A 23,667-nucleotide genomic window follows, 5' to 3' on the forward strand; every position below is an offset into this window, starting at 1 on the left:
TGTAAGCTGGAGTAATTCCTTCTTTCATGGAAACAATAAATTCGGAAATCACCATTGGATCCTTGATCAAATCTTTAAATGACTGAATCCTACAGAAAAAAATTCAGAGGTATCTTTGAATTCCTGATTGTGTGCTAAACAGGGAGCACAGCACTCGGAGCTGAGGCTTCTTTTTCACCCTAGCATGGGTGCGTTGGCAAGTGCTTCTCTTGGCCACACTCCTCATTTCTGTTTTATGCAGCAGAGGATTGAATTATCCCAGCACTCAGCGATGGCCCCAGACATGGGCAGAGCTATCTGTCAGAAAACTCAGTCTGGGGACACAAAAGCCAGTACCCACAACTGAGAGGATACAGAGTGACTGAGGTTCCAGTGTCCTTTGGCCATCAACTATTCTTTTCATATAGGTTTTGGGCTGTGGGTTTATCATGCATACCCTTCTAGGTGGTATGAAGCATACCAATGTGTATCGGCCAACTCCAAGGTCAGGAGCATGGAGGGAAAGGCAAGTAGGAATTTGCCTGAGGAGGAAGGAACCACCCAGCCTTCATCTCTCCATCTGACCATTTGTTTGATAACTGCCAAGCAGAAAGAGTAATGCAAACAACACTCACTGTTTCTTGAGGCACGTCATTGGACTGACATTGTTGGCCCTGAAGTTGTGTATGATTGATCTCAGGCCTTCTACCCATTGCTGAAAGAGAAAAACAATATTCTTGGTGAGCAAATCTGCTGGAGTCAAATAGAGTGGTTTTTATTAGATAGATTGTATCCATTTTGTGTAATAAAAACACAAACTCTTTTTTGGCCCTTTCCTGTTGCACAGCCATCTATATTTTGCCTGCTCATATTTTATTCTTTAATAAATAGCTTTCATTCTTTCCATGAAGACAAATGTGCCATCTATTGTGCCATTAAACTGTGGGCTGCCACAAAGGAATGCTGCCCACTGATTGACTTGTGAAGGTTTCTATTTGCGGCTTGTTTAAATATAAGCCCTTTTTCAGTTGCTGACAATCTTAGTTATTTCCAACCAGCATTATACAATGCATAATGACATATTTAACTATTTTCATTTTAGAGGATAAATGCATAGGGTTTCATCCATTCTATTGTGTGATCCTTTCAATCTAAGAGTTTGTTACATATCTTACCTGACTATGTTTTCCAGCAAAGCCTTAAAAAGTAAAACATTCTTTGATTGCCAGGGTGATCAGAGCAAACAGCGATGTGTTCACATAATTTCTGTATAAGGCCTTGGACCTCACTTGTAGTTCATACCATCACTCCATGGATTTACAAGGACAAGTGAAGGGAGATTGTGCATGGCAGTAGAGGAATTTGGGTCTCTAAAAGGGCATTTACTAGAAAAGTTTAGCCCATGAATTAAGGCCAAATCTGCCCTTGGGTCCAAAAACTGATGCCAATGAATGCCATAAAAGAATCATACCCTTGGTAAAACACTGTGTAGCAAATTGATATTGTTGGTTAAATAGAACTGTGGCCCACACATAAGCCGATTCCTTACCTTCTTAGGTTTACAGCCTGACTGCTTAGATTTATGGCTTAGTGCTGAGGAAGGGAAAATATCTTGGAATAGACAGTAATATAGATGTAAACTCTATCTGCACTGTCTAGTATGGTATCCACTAGCCACATATGGCTATTTAAATTTAATAAAGTTCAGTGTCTCATTTGTACTAATCACATTTTACATGCTTAAACACCAATATGGGGTTGATGGCTCAGACAGTGCAGATAAAGAGTATTTCCATCATCATAGATGGGACTGTTGGACAGCACTGCCTAGTAGAACCAGGTTTAAAAAAGTCAAGCAATTTACTCTCTGTTAGGGCAAAGGTGATGACTGCATTCCAACAGAATATGTTTTTGTTTTGCTTTGTTTTTTGCTGTTTAACATTTCTTTTAATTGTGTTAAAAATGGACGTAACATAAAATTTATCCCTTCACCGTTTTTAAATGAAAAATTCAGTGGCAGTAAGTACATTCACATTGTTATGCAACCAACATAAACAGTCATCTCCAGAACTCTTTTCCTCTTGCAAAACTGAAACTCCATATCCATTAAATAACTCCCCATCCCCCCTCCTCTCAGCCCTTGATTAATATTAATACCATTCTCCTTTCTGTCTCTATAATTCTGACTATGCTAGGTGCGTCATATAAGTGGAACCATACAGAATTTGTCGTTTCGTGACTGGCTTTCTTCACTTAGCATAATGTCCTCAAGGTTCATCCATGCTCTACCATGTATCGGAATTTCTCGCCTTTTAAAGGCTGAATACGCTCATCTATTCATCTCTGATGGACTCCTTGTCCATTGTGAATTGTATGTCTACTATGAACATTGGTATCCAAATAACTCAAGTTACTGCTTTCCATTCTTATTTATGGATAAATAACCAGATGTGGAACTTCTGGATCAAAAAGTAATTCTATTTTTTAATTTTTAAAGGAAACACCATACTCTTTTTCATCGTGGCCATACCATTTTTCCCCCCACCAACAAAGGACTGCAAATGCAACAAGGGAACCCTTTTGCTCAAGGGTTCTAATTTGTCTACATCCTCAACAACACTTGTTATTTTTCTGGGATCTTTTGTTTGTTTGTTTTCTTAAGTAGTAGCCAAACTAATGGATGTGAATCTAATAGATTTTACTGATCCTGGTCATACCTAACAGTGTTGAGGGAAGGCTCAGGGGTTATAAAAGGTAAATTTTCTTTTGTGACTAGCAAAAGCAGAGCTGTAAATAGCATCGAAAGCCTCAGCAAGCATAATGGTGGAGTCAGGATTCTGAAGGAAGAGGAAGAAATGAAATAGTAGAATTAAAGAAATGCCTCAATTATTTTTCATCGGCAGACCTCACTTCCTCTATCAGGCTAAATATGGACTATAACTCCCTGGAGACTATCAAATATCCTGTTATTGACCTAACAAACCACAGGCCCACACAGAGTTTCTCAAGAAGAGACAGAAAAAGCACAAATAATTGGGTTGGCATTAACTGGGATGTATTTTCTCAACCTGCAGGCTTATTACATGTTCCAAAACACAAAACAAAGTCCATAGTTTCCTAGGACAAAAAAAAAAAAAAAAAGTGGACAATTTCTGAGACTGTTCACTGAGCTTTTTCTGATCATTCTAATTTAGTTGTTTCTCGAGATAAATTACAGTGGTGGTGCACTTTGAAGAGGCTTAAACAACTTTCATCCATCTTTCAAACAGACAACGCTGGCAAGGAATCTTGTTTATTGTGATGGAAAGGTCAGTGAGAGTGACCTTTAAGGCTATCACTCCAGTGACAGGGCCCATGCTTTAGTTAGTAGGAAATGCCACCAGCATCCTCAGAAGCCCTAAAGGGCACTGGGAGGGAAGGTTGCTGCCTCTTTCTTCTTGCAGTGATGAAAAGTGAGGTCAATGGCCTTGCCTAAGGTCACAGAGCAGCTGGTGCAGGGCAGACAGGCAACAAGAGCTCTGTGGTACATTCTTCGTGTTGGGGATTTTTATTTTCACCCAATGGCTTGCCCACACTTCTCTCCTCATGACATGGTAAAGGCCCCTTCTATTACTGTTCAGGTAAAGTACACGTAACATAACAAGGGCAAAGGACTGTAGGAAAAATATTAATGCTTCTTTGTCTTGTTGTTGTTGTTTAACATAAAATAGATGATATGCCAGCAGGTGTCAGTAGAGCCCTGGAGTTTTGTTGGAAAGTTGCACCAGGAGTAAACTAGATGACTATCAACTTGTTTGACCATTTCCAGATTAACAGAAGCAATAAACCACGAATTGGATAATTTTTTGAATTGCTGAAAATAAGCTCGTGTGGTAATCATTTACATAGTGACCAGGAGGCGCATTTTCCAGTTTTTGGAACACAAGTCATTGGCTGGATGGCAACACGCTCCTGAGATCCTGCCACACTGGGCACTTTCCTTCTGGTCCGGCCACCCCAAGCCAAAGCCTGAGTCTGGGTTCTAGGGAACCAGACCACAGGAGGTCGTCTCTGATGTTCAGATCAGCATAGTTTCCCTGCTTCCCTAGTAGCTTGTTAATTGTTACTGTTCTCTCATTTTTTTAACCTTTTCTAACCATTCCTAAGTTAACTTAAAGCGTATTTCAGCCCTTCTAAGAAGAAAGGGGAAAGAAAGACTCTTCAAGGGACTTGAGGGCTTGTGCTGAATTGTTTGGAGGGCAAGGAGAGAAAGAGAAGCTGACTCTAATTCTTTCTTGGAACTTTTGACCTCTCCTTTGGGACTCCTTAAATTTATTTTCACCACCCAGACCCTGTCCAACTTCCAGGCAAATGTTTAGACCTTGCCCTTACCCATCTATCACCTTTACACCAGGAACATTATGACTGACACAGACAAAAATAATCCCTTTCCCATGAAAATACAAACGTAGGCCGGGCACGGTGGCTCAAGCCTGTAATCCCAGCACTTTGGGAGGCCGAGACGGGCGGATCACGAGGTCAGGAGATCGAGACCATCCTGGCTAATACGGTGAAACCCTGTCTCTACTTAAAAATACAAAAAAAAAAAAAAACTAGCCGGGCGACGAGGCGGGCGCCTGTAGTCCCAGCTACTCGGGAGGCTGAGGCAGGAGAATGGCGTAAAAAACCCGGGAGACAGAGCTTGCAGTGAGCTGAGATCCAGCCACTGCACTCCAGCCTGGGTGGCAGAGCAAGACTCCGTCTCAAAAAAAAAAAAAAAAAAAAGAAAATACAAACGTAGAGAGACACAGATACAACAAATCCAAACAAAAAATACTATGAACTTACACTGAGCATATGTTTTACTTTTTTCTTTTAAAAATATTGCTTAGGGTTTTCCTCCCATGTTATGAAAACAAGATTTAAATATGCTTCATAGGAAAATGTAAAGCAAAGAAATATACACTAAGAAGCAAACATCGCCCCAAATCTCATGACATATATTAAGAATTGGCCACCAATAACATTTTGCCATCAGTATTTCCTTTTTTGGTTGTTTTTCTGAGATGGAGTCTTGCTCTGTCACCCAGGCTGGAGTGCAGTGGTGCTATCTCGGCTCACTGCAACCCCTGCCTCCCAGGTTCAAGTGATTCTCCTGCCTTGGCCTCCTGAGTAGATGGGACTGCAGGTGCCCGCCACCATGCTCAACTAATTTTTATTTTTGTACTTTTAGTAGAGACGGGGTTTCGCCATGTTGGCCAGGGTGGTCTCGAACTCCTGACCTCTGTTGATCTGTCCGCCTCGGCCTCCTAAAGTGCCAGAATTACAGGCGTGAGCCACTGCGCCCAGTCTGCTATTGGTATTTCTAACCTTTCACTAGGCACAGGCTGGTCTGTCATCCTAAAATAACTAGTCCTATTATTCATTAGGCAGCACTATTTCCAATCTTAGAGTTTCAATCTTATCTCTAGTTTTTGATCCTGAAGATTTATTTTTAGTCTTTAGTCAAAGAAGCATATTGTCAATGGAAAAATGAACAGAGACCCTGTGGCACTCTCCAAGTTTGTGATGTGATTTTCTCCAAAGAGACTCAGTAGTATCCTCCTTCATCTTTTGATGTTTGGCTCTCTGTTTTCACAGAAGAGAGTACTGGTGAAGTCATCTTAACTAAGTTGTTTAAAAGTTAACTAGAGGCTTGTTATTAAAATGTAGTCCAGGGACCAGCAGCATCAGGATCACCTGAGAACTTGTTAAAATGCAAATTATCAGGCCCCAGGTTGAATCCGTCTTTAGGATGGGAAATAGGAATCTGTGTTTTAATCAGCCTTCCATGTGATTCTTTTGCACACAGACACACACATTTAAGAAGCACTGTTCTAAACCCTTACTACTCAAAGCGCCCCTAGACCAACAGCATCAACATCATCTGGGAGCTTGTTAGGAATGCAGAGTCCCAGGTCTCATCCCAGAACCACGGAAGCAGAACCTGCATTTTAGCAGGATGCCCAGGTGACTGGTGCGCACACTAGAATTTGAGAAGCATAGGTCTAAAAGAGCAGACCCCCTCAACTTGGAGTTCTCCTTCCACTGCCCATATAAGATGTGAGTTTGGTTTTTGTCTTTGTTTGACACACAACAAAATACCATATATGGGTAGCTTATAAACAACAGAAATTTATTTCTCACAGTTCTGGGGGCTGGGGAATCCAAGATCAAGGTGCCAACACATTCGGTGGCAGCTTTCTAGTTCATAGGTGGTGCCTTCTAGCTGTGTCCTCATGCAGTGGAAAGGGGGCTATCTGGTGCCTTTTTAAAATAAGGAGACTAATCCCATTCCTGAGGGCTCCATGCTTATGACCTAATCACCTCCCAAAGGCCCCATCCCCTAATGCCATCACCTTAGAGGGTAGGATTTCAGCTTATGAATTTTGGTAGGACACAAACATTCAAGACACAACAGCTTCCTAAGGGAGCTGCTGTTTCCGAGAGTGGGATATCCTATCTCATAGTGATGGCCTGGGAAGAGCCCCATGGTTCCAGACTCACTCTTGGTTTTTGTCATGTCCCACCCCACCTGGGCTGAACAAATGTGTTCACTAAAATGGAAACTCTGACCTGCACATTTTTAGGGGATTGAGGTTCACATTTCTTGTATGTGGAAGCAAGAGGATGCAAGATGCTACAGGCAGCAGCTTTCATCTTCCCTATGTCTGAGCTGGAAGAAGAATCAATGACAGGGCCATCTGAAATATTTAAAACATGGGAACTTCTTGGTATTGGCAACTCACAAATCTAGATTGATGAATTTTTTTGGTTGTTTTCTTGTTTTATTTTTATTTTTATTTTTTTGAGACAGGGTTTTGTTCTGTTGCCCAGGCTGGAGTGCAGTGGACACAAACACAGCTCACTGCTGTCTTGACCTCCCTGGGACCAGATGATCCTCCCACCTCAGCTTCCCAGAAGCTGAGACCACAAGTGTGAACCACCACACCCAGCCAATTTTTGTATTTTTTGTAGACATGGGGGTCTCTCCATGTTGCCCAGGCTGGTCTCAAACTCCTGGGCTCAAGTTATGTACCTGCTTGGGCCTCCTAAAGTGCTGGGATTACAGGCATGAGCCACTTCACCCAGCCTATTTTTTGTTTAAGTGAATGGAGATAAGAAAAAGTCGGCATTTTTCAAGTAGCTACTTTCAAGGTGCCTAACTGCTCTATCAATTAGTTTTAATCTGCTCAAATAATATGTCAGGAATGTATATGATTCGAAATGTAGATTTTGACTCCTTGGCACTGTGAGTTCTGTTAAGACCTAAAGGGCATTCAAGAGAAATAAGACCCATTTCCATGCACTTGGAGCAAACTATGAAGCTTTTCAAGTATAGATTTCCACAGGATCTAATCTTGTCTAAGATAGAATTCTTTATAAGGTGCTTAGATGTAAAACTGCAACATTTCACAAATCTCCAGATGAATGCTATTCAGTGCAGGAACTACACCTTCATCTTAAGCTAGAAATTTAGTTTCATGAAAGCATTTGAGCTTTAGCTTGCCACGAAATATAGCTAGAGCCTCAGATTCTAAAATAAATAAGGACTGTAGATAAATCACCACCAACATGTTTCCTCTTATGAGTCTATAAAAGCATGGCAAATGAAATCATTTCATTTTAATTAGGAGACGGTTTAGTTGGCATTAAATTGTCAGCATTTAACTTTGAGGGCAGGGTAAAGGGAAGAGATTTCCAGCTGGTACATTGTTAAAAGAACTATGCAAATAACACTTAGAGACTAGACTGGTAGTTCCCAGCACCTGTGGTACATTAGAATCACCTGGGGGAACTTATAAGCCATTTCAGAAGCCTGGGTCTCACCCTAGAGATTCTAACTAATAATTAGAATGTGCTTGGGCTATCAATTTCCTTTTTAAAACACTGCAGATAATTCTAATGTGAACCTATAGTTGAGGACCATTGAACTAGATGATGTGAACTAAATTTGGTTTGGACAGGTGTTTCTCAAACTTTAATGTGCATTTGGATCACCTGGGGGCATTTGTGAACCACAGAGTTGGATTCAGTAAGCCTGGCATCTGCACTGAGATTCTGTATTTCTAACAAGCTTCCAAGAGATACCAGGCAGGCATTTGGGCTTGCCAGATTCCTGTGCCCTGGGCTCACAAGGATACCAGGGCTTGTACCTTATTTCTAAACAAATTGTGTATTTTGAATACTATGAAGAGCTCCACCAAAGAAAAGGTAGTTCCAGTCTGCATTATGCCAGAGGTTCTCAAGTGTGGTTCCCTTGATCAGCGGGTTGACCATCGCGTAGGAGCTTACCATAAGTGCCCATTCTCAGGCCCTATCCCAAATCTACAGAATCAGCAACTTGGGGGAGGGGCCCAGTAATCTGCATTTTAACAAGCCTCCAGGTGTCTATCATGCAGCAACCACGCCAGCAGGCGAGTATCAGAGCACCTGGTGCTAATGAGAGAGAAAATTAACTGAAGGGGATGTGTAGGTGGCCACGGAAGGGTAGGCTTGTTTTATTTTGAATTAATTTTATTGAGGTATAATTTATATATAATGATTGACTTTTAAGCTTTGATTTAAATTTTTCAAATGCTAACTAACCACCTTTAGGGCGATTACTTAAACTTTTAAATTCTCATTCCCTGGTTTTGCATGAAAATTCACATACACCCCACTGCATGTGTTGAAGTATTTGAAAGAAATTTACAGGTAACATAAAAGCAATGTAGGCACCCGTAGTGAGGTTGGGTAAGAGGGTGTTTCAAGCTACAGGAAATTCAGGAGCTGGTGATTTCTAGGATCTAATAAGGCAGCAGGGAGCTGGCCCAGAGGAAGACTGTTGGAAGTTACAGCTCCTCCTGCTTGAAAAAGTTCTGGGCTGGAAGATCTGGGCTTCTTGGGATAACTCTTACTAGATGATTCAGTACAGAAACCAGACAGAGGTCTACTTCTTAGAATTGGGGTACATGATCAGAACACGACTTGGGCCACTAGAGAAACCAGACAGAGGTCTACTTCTCAGAATTGGGGTACATCAGAACATGACTTGGGCCACCAACTGCCCAGTCTAGATCTAAGGACCAAGGCCAGAGCCAGAAGAGCAGCAGGAGGAGCCAGAAGCTAAGGACCAGCATTCCCAAAGCCTGGGTCCCCATTCCCACAGCATTTGGTCCAGGTCTGAGGCCTGGGAATTATAAAATCCCAGCAGCAGAGGTGGACAGTGAGAAGCTGATGGTACAGGCGGGACTTGACAATTGAAACGAACATTTTATCTTTCTAAAGTATTCATCTAGGACACTAAATCCAGGATAAAAACCCAGGATGGAAAGCTACATCAGTGAGCCTGTGCTAATGACTGACAGCAACCTACTTCTGAAACTGGTGGCTAAAAAGCAACAGGAGTTTTGCCCCGGTCAAAATTAAAAAGACAACCCAATATTAATTTCAAAAGCCCTTGGGAAGTCAGTAATAATCCTCATCAAGTTTTCAAATTCTAAAAGAGAAGAATTGAAAGGGGGAAAAAGAGAGCAACTGGGGTCTCTTTTTCTTGACAGTCTGAAGATATAGAGTAAAGTTGATGAAAGTGAAAGAAGACATGTATTAAGTGCCATATGATTTTTAAATCACCCTCAGAGCATGCTGAATGAGTATTTGAGCAATAAATAAGCTGCCATCTATGAATATGGGTTGCTGTGTTTGAAAGATAGAACTGAATGGGTGAGGATAATATTTACACATTCCTAGACAATATTAAATCATATGATTCTTTCACCCTCTGAGCATGGTGAATGAGTATCTGTGCAAGAAATAAGCTGCCATCTAGGAGTATGGGTGGCTGTGTTTGAAAGATATAATTGAATGGGTGAGGATGATATTTATACATTCCTAGACAAAATTAATTTAGTCAGTCCCAGAGATTCAAAACAGTCTATCAGCCTGGCTGGTTATCTTAACAACACTGGCCAGTTAGGTCAAAAAAGGCCTCTAAATAGTCACAAGAAAAAAGAGGACACCTGTGCTGTTCTTGGTCAGCACTCAGAAGCTGCAGTCCCAAACTTTCATACCAAATGGCTTTCTTTGTTAGCATTCCTTAGACACAATTTTTGCATTGCCTAAGCCTGATTCTATATATTAATAGATACCCTGTAGCAATGTTCTATTGGATCTATAAAATCTTGTCACAAATAATTGCATCTATTTCCAAATATCTACTAAAATAAATATACTGTTATGGACACAAAAGATCAGGAGAGAAAAATGTATACATAGAGTATACTTACATTAATGCCTATGTTCACTTGTGCTTCTGATTTTAGATATACAACACATGATGTTCTTTATTGCCTCAAAGTCTGCAGACCAACTACATTCCTACACCCCCAGAAATCTTTCAAAACGAAAATAAGACATTTGGTTTATTTTATGTAACATTATTTGGCATCCAAATGGAGAGCTCTAAAAGAATGGAGGGATTTTAAAATGTTGAGAAAACCAAAAGCATTATCTTATGCCAGTCAGCAACCATCAGTTTTTTGACAGCATACTTTTGGTCTCAACTCAGTCAAATTTGTAAAATTCTGTTGGTATGGGATGAGTAAACAGCTGGTGAATTAAAAGGTGTCCATAAAGTTGTTTCTTTAGTTAATGGCCTGTATTTATAACCCCCATGGTCACATTCTTCCTGACATGTACCTGTTGACAATGTTGGCAAATTAAGTCATGCCAAAGTAAATAGTATTTCAACTTGATGACAATCCTACCTGCTTAGCCTGAGATCAATATAATCATACCTGCTTAGCCTGAGATCAATATAATCAATCAAGAAGCCTTTGTCTAACTCTCAACTAGGCAGCATCAACCAATTTAGTTCAGGCAAATCAAATCTACAGGTAATTCTATAAACTAAATAGGACTTTCAATATAAGAGCTACTAAAAGGAATCTAAATCGGTGGGCTTGAGTTTCATGACCTGGTTCTCTCTCTTTTAAGATAGTCTCACTACACACAGCAGAAAAAAGCGATGAGTGAAGACAAGTGGAAGTGGAAAAATAGGGAAAATAAATAGAATATTTATGGTAAATATGAATAAATGAATGCTTAGATTACATCATTGTTTTGATACTTCTAGAAAAATATTGAGCTGAATAATGCGTCTACAACATAATTTACTGACTTTGCTTAAGTACCACACTGGTTCTGAAAGATTTTAACGGTGTCACATCAAAAAAAAAAAAAAAAAAAGTTTAGGAAACAGCTGAATAGCTTTCCTCCTTGCTGAGACCCACATAAGAATAATACTTCTTCTGAAAGTGCTACCAAAAAGAAACCTGTCTAAAGGCTTTCTTATGCTTAGCTGACCAAACAACCCCCTTTATATGTGGACATTTTTAAGGAATCCTTTTTTCAGGCCACTAATTCGGGAAGTACTACTGTATGACTACAGCTCTCACAGATAATGATCTTAAAACACGGGCCTAAAACATTTGATCACATAGTGTTACAGGTGAAAGGGGCTGTTCGTCCCTGCCTGCCCCGTTTTTATATGGATAAGCAAAATAAGCCAACTGGTTGCACACGGTGGCTCACGCCTGTAATCCCAACACTTTGGGAGGCCAAGGTGGGTGGATTACTTGAGGCCAGGAGTTTGAGACCAGCCTGGTCAACATGGTGAAACCCGGTCTCTACTAAAAATACAAAAATTAGCCGGGCATGGTGGCATGCACCTGTAATCCCAGGTACTTGGGAGGCCAAGGCACAAGAAAAACTTGTACCCGGGAGGTAGAGGTTGCAGTGAGCTGAGAACACACCACTGTATTCCAGCCTTGGGGGACAGAGTGAGACTCTGCCTAAGGGAAAAAAAAGAAAAAGAAAAAGAAGCCAACTGTGAATTGCAGCACAGGGTGGTGGTAGAACAGGATCTAGAGCACTAGAGACAGCCACTGCCTGGGTTCAAAACACCACTTACTGGACGTATGGCCTTGGAAAAGTGAAGTTACTCAACCTCTCTGGGCGTCTTTATTTGTAAAATGAGGATAGTCATAATACCTGTCCCACAGACTTGTTGTGACAGTTAAATGAGATAATACATATCAAGCACTTTGAACAGTGTCTGACACAGAATATAAACTATTTTCCAGCTGCTGCTGCTACTATTATTAGTATTATTATTAGAGGCCAAGAAATCTTTTCCATTAAGAGCCAGATAATAAATATTTTGGGCTTTAGGGGCACACATTGTTCTCTGTTGTTTAGTTTTCCTGTTTTTATTTTATTTTATAAAAGTCGCTTCAAAAATGTTAAAGCCATTCTTAGTTCATTGGACATACAGAATCAGGCTAAGGGTTGTGTTCAGCCCACGGCCTGCACCTGCCAACCCCAGATTATGATCATTAAATTACTGGCTCCAGATCATAGAGCTTGGAGGCAACAAAGTCTCATGTAATACAAGGGATTCTACCCACCTCTTCATACCATCCATTTTTTAATTTTGCCACACAGATGAGAAAACATACAAATACATGTAGGCCCATGTTAGCATACATTATGTTCCCAATGGCAATTTTTTGCTAGCACTGGAAACTGGGGCTATGTGGAAAATGGAAAAGCAATTTAAAGTCAGTGACATTTTTCTCTCCCAGGGGCCAAAAGGTGAAATACAAACTTCACATTATGCTTCTAGTGCAATTAGAGTAATTCATTTTGCATTCCCTTGGTGGAGTCATTTGATAACACTTGCAACTAGGACAAAATGAGCTCCTTGGGGCTGGGCCTAGAGTCTCTTCTTATGAAACCTGTCAAGTTCATGAAATGCAGTGGTGAGAAAGGCTCCAGCACTGAAAACCATGTGCCCCATGAAGAGCACAGCATTTCAAACACAACTGTGAAGGAGGCTGGATGATTTCTTAAACAGCAAGAGCTGAGCGCCCATGAAAATCCACCTCATGGATCATGGGGATTTGCAGTTACATTGAAGCCTAAGAAAAAGCTTTAATTTAAACAGGAAAATGCATATAATAAAATGCAGTATATTAAACAGCATGAGTCCAACTACATATAAAAAGGAAATTATGTGGGTAATAAAAAGACACATTAGAGTGGTTATCAGCGCCGTGGGGAGAGGGGATGGGGAGGAACTGCTTATTGGGCATGGGGTTTCCTTTGGGGGTGATGAAAATGTTTTGAACGTAGGTAGAAGTGGTACTTCCTCATCATTGTGAATGTACTAAATGGCACTGAACTGTTCACTTTAAAATGGTTAATTTTATGTTATGCAAATTTCACTTGAATTAAGACACAGAAGGGGAAATGCACTCTAGGGGATGTTTAGTTTCTTTTTCTTTTACTATCCTGTACTTTCTACATAGAATGTAGTGCAACTTCTCCTCTATCATGAATAATATTCCTTTAGCATTCAGGAAACACCAGTCAACAGTATAAAAACATACTGTCCATGCAAATGTCTAAATGGCCTTGTCAACATGGTCAGTGCAGTTGCACAGAACCTGGGAGCTAAGCGGAGGCTTGAGGCTTCTTTCATCTTTGATACTCCCATCCAAGGAAACCACTTCACTGATGCAGGTGACAAAATTCCCTGAAAACAACCGAAAATATCCTCTAGCTTCAGCTGCATGTTCCTGAAGAATCATTTTGACAGGAAGCTTTTAAGTAAGTCCAGCACTAAGAAAAATGACAGCTAAAAATCCACATTTTATTCCTTATGAGACCAATGGAACAGAACAGAGTCCTCAGAAATAATACCACACATCTACAGCCATCTGATCTTTGACAAACCTGAGAGAAACAAGAAATGGGGAAAGGATTCCCTATTTAATAAACGGTGCTGGGAAAATTGGCTAGCCATAAGTAGAAAGCTGAAACTGGATCCTTTCCTTACTCCTTATACGAAGATTAATTCAAGATGGATTAGAGACTTAAATGTTAGACCTAATACCATAAAAACCCTAGAAGAAAATCTAGGTAGTACCATTCAGGACATAGGCATGGGCAAGGACTTCATGTCTAAAACACCAAAAGCAACGGCAGCAAAAGCCAAAATTGACAAATGGGATCTAATTGAACTAAAGAGCTTCTGCACAGCAAAAGAAACTACCATCAGAGTCAATAGGCAACCTAAAGAATGGGAGAAAATTTTAGCAATCTACTCATCTGACAAAGGGCTAATATCCAGAATCTACAAAGAACTCAAATAAATATACGAGAAAAAAACAAACAACCCCATCAAAAAGTGGGGAAAGGATATGAACAGACATTTCTCAAAAGAAGACATTCATACAGCCAACAGACACATGAAAAAATGCTCACCATCACTGGCCATCAGAGAAATGCAAATCAAAACCACAATGAGATACCATCTCACACCAGCTAGAACGGCAATCATTAAAAAATCAGGAAACAACAGGTGTTGGAGAGGATGTGGAGAAATAGGAACACTTTTACACTGTTGGTGGGATTGTAAACTAGTTCAACCATTATGGAAAACAGTATGGCAATTCCTCAAGGATCTAGAACTAGATGTACCATATGACCCAGCCATCCCACTACTGGGTATATACCCAAAGGATTATAAATTATTCTACTACAAAGACACATGCACACGTATGTTTATTGCAGCACTATTCACAATAGCAAAGACTTGGAATCAACCCAAATGTCCATCTGTGACAGACTGGATTAAGAAAATGTGGCACATATACACCATGGAATACTATGCAGCCATAAAAAAGGATGAGTTTGCGTCCTTTGTAGGGACATGGATGCAGCTGGAAACCATCATTCTTAGCAAACTATCACAAGAAGAGAAAACCAAACACCGCATGTTCTCACTCATAGGTGGGAACTGAACAATGACATCACTTGGACTCGGGAAGGGGAACATCACACACCGGGGCCTATCATGGGGATGGGGGAGGGGGGAGGGATTGCATTGGGGAGTTATACATGATATAAATGATGAATTGATGGGTGCTGACGAGTTGATGGGTGCAGCACACCAACATGGCACAAATATACATATGTAACAAACCTGCACGTTATGCACATGTACCCTAGAACTTAAAAGTATAATAAAAAAAAAAGATTACATGAGCAAATTTTCTCAAATTAAAAAAAAAAAAAGAAAAAAGTACTCATCATCACTGGTCATCAGAGAAAGGCAAATCAAAACCACAATGAGATACCATCTTACGCCTGTTAGAATGGCAATCATTAAAAAGTCAGGAAACAGATGCTGGAGAGGATGTGGAGAAATAGGAACGCTTTTACAATATTGGTGGGAGTGTAAATTGGTTCAACCATTGTGGAAAACAGTGGCGATTCCTCAGGGATCTAGGACTAGAATTACCATTTGACCCAGCAATCCCATTACTGGGTATGTACCCAAAGGATTATAAATCATGCTACTATAAAGACACATGCACATGTATGTTTATTGTGGCACTACTCACAATAGCAAAGACTGGGAACCAATCCATCAATGATAGACTGGATTAAGAAAATGTGGTGCATATACACCACAGAATACTATGCAGCCATAAAAAAGGATGTGTGCATTGCCTTTGCAGGGAGATGGATGAAGCTGGAAACCATCATTCTCAGCAAACTATCACAAGGACAGAAAACCAAACACTGCATGTTCTTACTCATAGGAGGGAACTGAACAATGAGATCACTTGGACACAGAGCAGGGAACATCACATACCAGGGCCTGTCAGGGGGTGGGGGGCTGGGGGAGGGATAGCATTAGGAGAAATACCTAATGTAAATGATGAATTGACGGGTGCAGCAAACCAACATGGCACATTTATACCTATGTATCAAACCTGCACACTGTGCACATGTACCCTAGAACTTAAAGTATAATAAAATAAATAAATAAGTTATTTCTATGGAATTCTTTCACAAACAAAACAAAACAAAAAAAAGAAAGTAGGGAGTTTCAAAAAACAAACAAACAAACATAGACCTTTTCAGGATGTCAGAGGCCTAGAGATGTCCCACAGAGACAGAATAGAGCTCGCCCCATGGACAAGCCCCTAAGGATCCTGAGTAGTATATGATCTCTGTCCTATTGCATCACCCATAGCAGGTCATGCAACTAACAGGTTCTTCAGAGAAAAAAATTTAAACAAATTCATTGTTCCTTTTTCTCCCTGACCCAAAGTAACCAGGCCCTCAATTTCTGATTAGCTGTATCATCATACTCCTAGTTAATCAGAATTAGAATCTGGTCTCTATTTTAGCTTCTCTAACTTTACCCAGGAACAAAACCTCTGGATTCCACATTAAATGTTTCTCAGATCTTTCCTTCTTGTGTAACTGATTGAAGCCAAGAACAACTGATTTTCTTGCATTCTATCTCAGGATCTCTCAACCTTTAATGTCCACAGGAAATATCTGGAATGACTTCTCTCACCTCTCCAACTACAAAGCTGTAGCTGACTCCTGGTGTCATGATGATGTAGTCCAGGTTAAACTTATCTAGGGATTTCCATGTGTATACAAGTGTCCTGTCAAAGCAACTAACCTGGACTGTCCTTTGCTCCTGGTATACTTTATTTTGCAAAGAGAGTCCTTCCTTAAGTCTTTTTTTTTTTTTTTTGAGATGGAGTCTCACTCTGTTGCCAGGCTGGAGTGCAGTGGCATGATCTTGGCTCACTATGACCTCCACCTCCCGGGTTCAAGTGATTCTCCTGCCTCAGCTTCCTGAGTAGCTGGAACTACAGGCATGGGCCACCAGGCCTGGCTAATTTTTGTATTTTTAGTAGAAACAGGGTTTCACCATGTTAGCCAGGATGGTCTCGATCTCTTGACCTTGTGATCCACCCGCCTCGGCCTCCCAAAGTGCTGGGATTACAGGTGTGAGCCACCACGCCTGGCCAGTCCTTCCTTAAGTCTTATAAGAGAAAGTGACTTCAAAGGACACATGGTTCAATTCCCTTCTTTTACAAATGAGGATTAAAAAGATTAATATAATTGAAATGATTTGTCCAAGTTCAGGTTTCATCAAAAAAATAATTATTGGATGAATAGCTGAATGAAGAAATAAAGGAACAAAGATATCTTTCATTTAAAATGCCAATAAGGGGAACACATTAAGTCAATATTAGCATTCATTTTAGTGCAAGTGTGTTAACGCCACATGGTGCCCGATGTCTATAGCTAGAGTTCTAAATGATCACAGACACCTTTGTCATTTTGCACAATGTTTAAAAAATGAGTTGTCAACATTTTAGTATCAAGAGATTTCATGTAAAAAAACCACGTTAGTATTAAATGAACATGAAAACAATCTAGAAACCTCAGGCCCATGTTTTGGTAGTTGAAAAACCAGCTGGAAATAAGTGAAAGTGCCTCCCTCAACAGCACATGTACACTCTGACTTGCTAAAGTCCACACCCTCCCGTATTTGTCTTTGCCTGACACTTTCTCAGCTATTCACATCATCTCCCTGGCTCCCGCAGGCATCTGAGTTCACAAAATCTGGTCTAAAGGAACTATCACTTTTGGTGATGCATAAATAAATAATTCAGAGTTCAGAGAGAGCCATCATGGATGAGACACTGAGGTAGCAGCTGCTAGGATAGATGGTCTTGTAAGAACAAATGAGAACTGAAAGGCAAGGAAAAAGGAGCCACAGAGGAAAAAGGTCGTCATAGGAGGCCCCAGGAGATAGATCTCACCAGATCCACAGATTCTCTGATGACCACAGCCCATGTAAGGCAGAGACTGATGGTCTGTAAATTCAACCCAGCAATAGAAATAACAATAAAACCCAGTATCTTTATTTGGCAAAAGGAAAACTCTTAGGTGGGATGGGGCATTTAAACGTAAGAATATGCACTCAATTATTTGCTGTGATTCACAGCTCTGCACTCCGGACAGCTTCTTAATGCCCCCCCTCTCACTGATTTGTTTCCAATGAACTCAGAAGAGCTTCAAGAAAAACAACTAACAAGAAAATGTCAACTTTCAGTCTTGGAGACATGAAAAAAAAAAAAAAATTAACACAGAGACCTACACACTCATCCCACACTTGAGCCTCAAAAACTGTTGAGGCAATGCGGTGAAGAAGCTTTTATTAATTAGTATACTGGGGTTTGGTTGATCAACAGGCAGTTCAGATTTACAATTTAGCTGCTTTAGTATTCAGCAGGCATCGGCTCAGTTGAGCCTGGGCAGCAGACCACTAAATTAATGTAATTTCTTCAAGGCCCTCTGCAAGTAAAGCAGGATATAAATGCTAGTGATTGAGCTTTTCTGCATAACAGGGGTTCTCTAACTTGAGTGTGCATCAGAAATCACCTGGAAGGCTGGTGAAATCCCAGGTTTCTGATTCAGTAGGGTGGGGCATGGCCTGGGAATCTGCATCTCTAATAAGTTCTCAGGTATTGAGAGCCACTGGCCTATACAGTACAATTAAAACTAAATTTTAAGAAATGCAATAGCACTTCTCAGAAGCCCCCAGATGAGGCTGAAGTGTCTGATCCTTTGGGGTAACGCTGTGGTTGAGTATCAGTAGAGGAACTGGCTGCAGGGCTTGGAGGCTTTGCAGGATGTTAGCAAAGCCAGTAGGACTCAATATAAATAGAGACTCAATTTTTTTTTTTTTTTTCAATGAAACAAAGAATAAATTCCTTCTCCTGGAACCACTGCAGTAAGTCTTCCACTCAACACAATTCAAGTTTAGCGAAGCAATTTTGACATTCAGTCCAATTTGTTAAAATAATAATTTATTACTGGTAACAAATGACCTGACTTTATCTTTTTGTGTACAAAAGAATACATAATATTTTTGTAATTTAATTTCCATAGTGGTTATTCACATGCTTATTTGATGACTTGATTACAAGGCATAATTTATGAAGTTTGCCAAATATTTACAAACCTGCATAAAGTATAATGAGCAGTCTGGTCTAAACTCAATCTCAATCTTTGCATTTTGAATCTCATAATAAGAGCTTATTTTTTGTAATCAAAGAAAAATTCAACTTGGTATAAAATAATAGACTTATTTATGGAGATGTTGAATGAGGCCTGCATTTCCATCTTACATCTAGTGACTCTGTGATTTCAGTTTGCTGTGCAGTGCCAGCTGTAACTTATTAATGAAAGACATCTGAACTGCCTTCAACTTGCTAGACACCGAAATCCTTCCAAGCTAATTGTATTCTGAGCGAGGGAAAAAAAAAAAAGAAAGAAAACGTGAGAGGAACTAACATTGCTTTTCTAATGAAATTAATTTATTAGAAAGCTCAGTATTCAATTATTTGTATAGCTTCTTGTAAAACAGTGAGCAAAAAGATGAGAATGATTCCAGAATTAAAAAAAAAAAAGAGCTTTACAGTTTAGAAAAAAATGGGAAAATAGCTTCATTTGGCTGCATTTATTCTTTTTTTGAGACGGAGTTTCGCTCTTGTCGCACAGGCTGGAGTGAAGTGGCGCAATCTCGGCTCACTGTAACCTCTGCCTCCTGGGTTCAAGCAATTCTCTTGACTCGGCCTCCAGCATAGCTGGGATTATAGGCACCCGCCACCACACCCGGCTGATTTTTTTTTTTTTTTTAATTTTTAGTAGGTTGCATTTATTCTTAAATGTTTTAAGCTTTATGACATATAAGACTCACCTATTACTGAAAGGCATACTAGGTTTGGGGTAAATATGACAGCAATTTGTTAGCAATTCTTTTTAATAGACTGTTGTTCAGGAGAGGAAATGAAAGCTAAATTTTCCAACTATAACCACAGGAAGGATTTAGGTAAGCAGGAGACATAATGATCCAAACTGGAAAGAGGCCAGGACACCAGGGTCAAAACCTCCAGTCTCGTCATGGATTCTTAGCAGCAGCCCTATTACATCCTGAAATGTGACTCTAAAAATAACACACGGGATCCCAGATTTTTGTGTTCCCTTTAGACTATCATTGAATCACATTTTCTCAGTCTTGCTGTCAAAGGATCATCTTCCTAGCTGTTCTAACAACCAAACTGTACAAAACTTAGGTGTACAACATTAAGGATTATACATCTTTATCACCTGGGTTGGAATTCATTTAGTCAACATAAATACCTCAATAGAACAGGTGCAAAATTGAGGTGTACAACATTATGAGATGTACTGATTTGAGCCATCTCCCCTGGACTGTATTTGCTCAGGGCATAAGGCGAAGTGGGTGCAGTATATAGAGCATGAGAAGACCTAGTTTTAGGTTGAACTCTGGCCCAGCTTGCTGTGTGGTCTCAGTTCCTTTACCTCTCTGGCTTCATTTTTCTCATCTGAAAAATGAGGTGAGAAGCCCTCTGTCCTGCAGACAGAGGAAGAAAATAAATGAATAAATGGATATTATGGTAAGTAAGTAGTGTTAAGAAGAAACATAAAGCAGGAAAAGGAGTGAGGAAGTGCTGAAGGCTGGTGAAATGGGATGCTCCTGCTAAGGCAATTTTCCAGCAGACACATGAGGGCTGTAGGGGAGAAAGGTCTGTGTGTAACTGGGAAAGAGGGTGATCCAGACGAAAGGAACAGGAAATGCCGAGTCCAAGAGGCTAGAAGAAAATGCATAGGAGGAAAGAGAGAGATTAAGGTAGAAAGGTGAAGGGAGGTGGGGATGATATCTAGCAGGGCCTTGGAGGGTTCTGAGCAGTGGAGTGATGTGATCTGAATTACATTTCAAAACATCCCTCCATCTGCTGTTTTTAGACTAGACTAAAATGGGCATGGCTAAGGCAAAGAGACCAGTTAGACACCTCTTGGGGCACAATAGGGAAGACATGATATTGGCCTTGACCACTGTGTCATGATGATGTTGGTGAGGAGCAGCTGGATTCTGGATACCTGCTGAGGGTAGAGCAAACAGTATTTGTGAACAGACTAACATAGGACGTAAGAAGAAGGTGTCCATGTTCTCTGCAACTGAGAGCACATCTGTTGAGATGAAAATGACTGTGGCAGAAGCAGATGAGAAGAGTTGAAAGCTTTGATTTGGGACTTATCGGTAAAGGAGACAGGTATATGGAACTGAGCACAAATCTCCTAAACAGGTAAGAGTGGCAACGCAAGCTTATTTACTCTCAAAGCAGAGAGAGAAGGTAAAGAAAAGACAAGGTGAGCTACCAAGGTGTCTCTTACAATGTTATTATCTTTTACTGAAAAAAGCACAATCATAGTTTCAGAGTCATAGGCACTAGAAAGTATTTTGTATTTATTTAAAATCCAATCCTGAGAAACTCAGATTTCAGACAATATTTCATTGACTCTTAAAGCACCCACGTGAATAAGAAAAAAACTATCAGAGACCCTCTTTGAGAAGTAGAAAAATAAAGAAGGGAAAATGGCTTGCTGAAAGTCAGGAAAGCTTTCTCCATGTGGAACGTGGTCCTTGGTATAAAAGACACTAAGTTCAAAGTTGACCCTTTTGCCTAGATTAAATGTTGGGTTAAGTGAATTATTCTGAATGGTCAGATCTTAAGTGTAATTAGAGCCTAGAAATTAAAAAAAGACTCGTGAATCTCATAGGATACTCATAAGTAAGTTCTACACTAGAAACTCACTTAACTTATATTTCACTTGTCAGACCAAGGCTCATCAGGTGTTCATAAGACAAGCAAAATACACAGATTGCCCAGGGAGTGCTGGACTCTCCCAGCTGGCAAGCTACTTTCCAATATTTTGTACCCTTTTGCTCTCACCTTACATGTCTATCATGAGTTACTTATGTTTGTTTTCAAATCTATTTATTGTCAGTTGTCATAAAAATTACATAAACCAATGATTGAATCTTGTGGAAAAAAAGAGGGTTGTCATTTCTCTAGTTGAATATTTTGGCAAGATTTCTTTAAAGGCAAGTTGCTAAAAATATTTCTCTCAAATTCCGTGTAGACAGGATAACTAAAAGATTAGGGAGAAAAGTCACAGAACTGTAGGATTTTACATTCCATTGCACTCTGCCCAATGAGTGTCCTTAGTCTCAGATCCACTTTAAAGAAACCAAACTGGCTATCTGAGGCATTCAAAGTATAGAGAAAAAACAAATAAACAACAACAACAAAAAAACCAAAAACCAAAAACATAAAACCCACTCAATAGACCCATAGTTAATGAAAAGGCTTGTCACTAACACTAAAAGATTAGTCAACAATAGAACAATATTTATATGCTTTAAGTTACAGTGTTTAAGGTATATATGAATTAATTTAAAAAAATGATTACTTCCTCAAATTGACTCTTGTGATAAACTGACCAAAAATGCAGCTTCTCATTGCAAGGGCTAAGTAAGAGGGCTGTTAGTACATTTCATGGCCCCATGATTCTGGGCTCCTAGAATATACTCATGTTTGAGTAGAACCACTCACTGAGTCACAAACAATATTTCATGTACCCTGGGAGATCTCTACATTTCTCATGGACCCAATTTGATTTATGTATCCTGCCATTATTTTGAACTGAGGTCATTATATCTATGTGTATTTCATATGAAGCCTTTCACTTTGATGGCTTGTGTGTTCTATTAGGAACAGAAACACATAGAAAGGAATAGAAATAAAACAGTGGTGATGGAGAAAATGCTGTCAATGCTGAAAGTGGTAAATATACTTATTTTAAGTTTTGAGATAAGGAAGTGGGTAAGAGTATCCACATGCATGGATATTTGGTGAAAAAATATACTCAATATTTTCTCCAAGTGTCAATCAACCAAAAGGACAACGCACTGTCCAGTATGGACAATGAGATTTATATTTATTTATATATTGTGCTATTAATGAAATTCAATGTAATAGTTCCCAGAAACTGAAACACTTACTTTCTTCAGTAAGAGCATGCTCAAATAGTATTGAGTTTGAATTAAAAAAATCCAATACAGAATTATTTTTTAGCTCTTACTGGCCAGCTGCTCTTAAATTTCCATGTAAATGATATTAGGAGAAAATCTTCAAATCTTACCTTGAAGTATACATCCCCCCACTCCCAACCCTCAAACACATACCACTGGTCATGGAACAACATGGGTTTGAACTGTGTGGGCACACTTATACATGGATTTTTTTTTTCAGTGAAAGTTACACCAATGTGCCTGCTTCTCCTGACTCCACTTCCACCTTCTCCACCTCTGCCACCCCTGAGACACCAAGACCAACCTCTTCCTCTTCTTCCTCCTCCACTTACTCAACATGAGGATGATAAGGATAAAGACTTTTATGATGATCAACTTCCACTTCACGGACAATAAACATATTTTTTTCTTCCTTATGATTTTCATATTAACACTTGCTTTTCTCTAGCTTACTTTATTGTAAGAATACAATAGGCAATACATATAGCATACAAAAAGTATGTGAGTTGACTGTTGATATTATCAGCAAGGCTTTCAGTTAATAGTAGGCTATTAAGTTTGGGAGAAGTCAAAAGTTACACATGGATTTTCAACTGCACAGGGATATGGTACCCCAACCCCCACATTGTTCAAGGGTCAACTGTACATAACCACAGTCTACTCAAGAGTATGTTTCAGAACACGGTTCTTAGAATGGGCCAAGACTAACAGCAACCAAATTATGGAAAGCAAAAACATTATGAGATATACTGATTTGAGCCATCTCCCCAGGACTGTATTTGTTCAGGGCACAGGGCAAAGTGGGTGCAGCATATAGGGCATAAGAAGACCTGGTTTTA

At 39.8% G+C, this 23,667-nt stretch overlaps 1 protein-coding gene across 15 annotated transcripts in view; it reads right to left on the minus strand.

The window, feature by feature from the left end:
* PLCB4 (phospholipase C beta 4) overlaps positions 1 to 23,667 on the minus strand; it is a 442,280-nt gene that overhangs the window by 143,701 nt on the left and 274,912 nt on the right. For all 15 annotated transcript variants that reach the window (XM_030915446.1, XM_030915447.1, XM_030915444.1 and 12 more), the window contains one exon: positions 615 to 694. In XM_030915446.1, coding sequence (XP_030771306.1) covers positions 615 to 694 — 80 coding nt within the window. The remainder of the gene's footprint in view (positions 1 to 614; positions 695 to 23,667) is intronic.

This window comes from Rhinopithecus roxellana, chromosome 13 (genome assembly GCF_007565055.1).
Source record: "Rhinopithecus roxellana isolate Shanxi Qingling chromosome 13, ASM756505v1, whole genome shotgun sequence".
In the NCBI taxonomy this organism is placed as follows: domain Eukaryota; kingdom Metazoa; phylum Chordata; class Mammalia; order Primates; family Cercopithecidae; genus Rhinopithecus; species Rhinopithecus roxellana.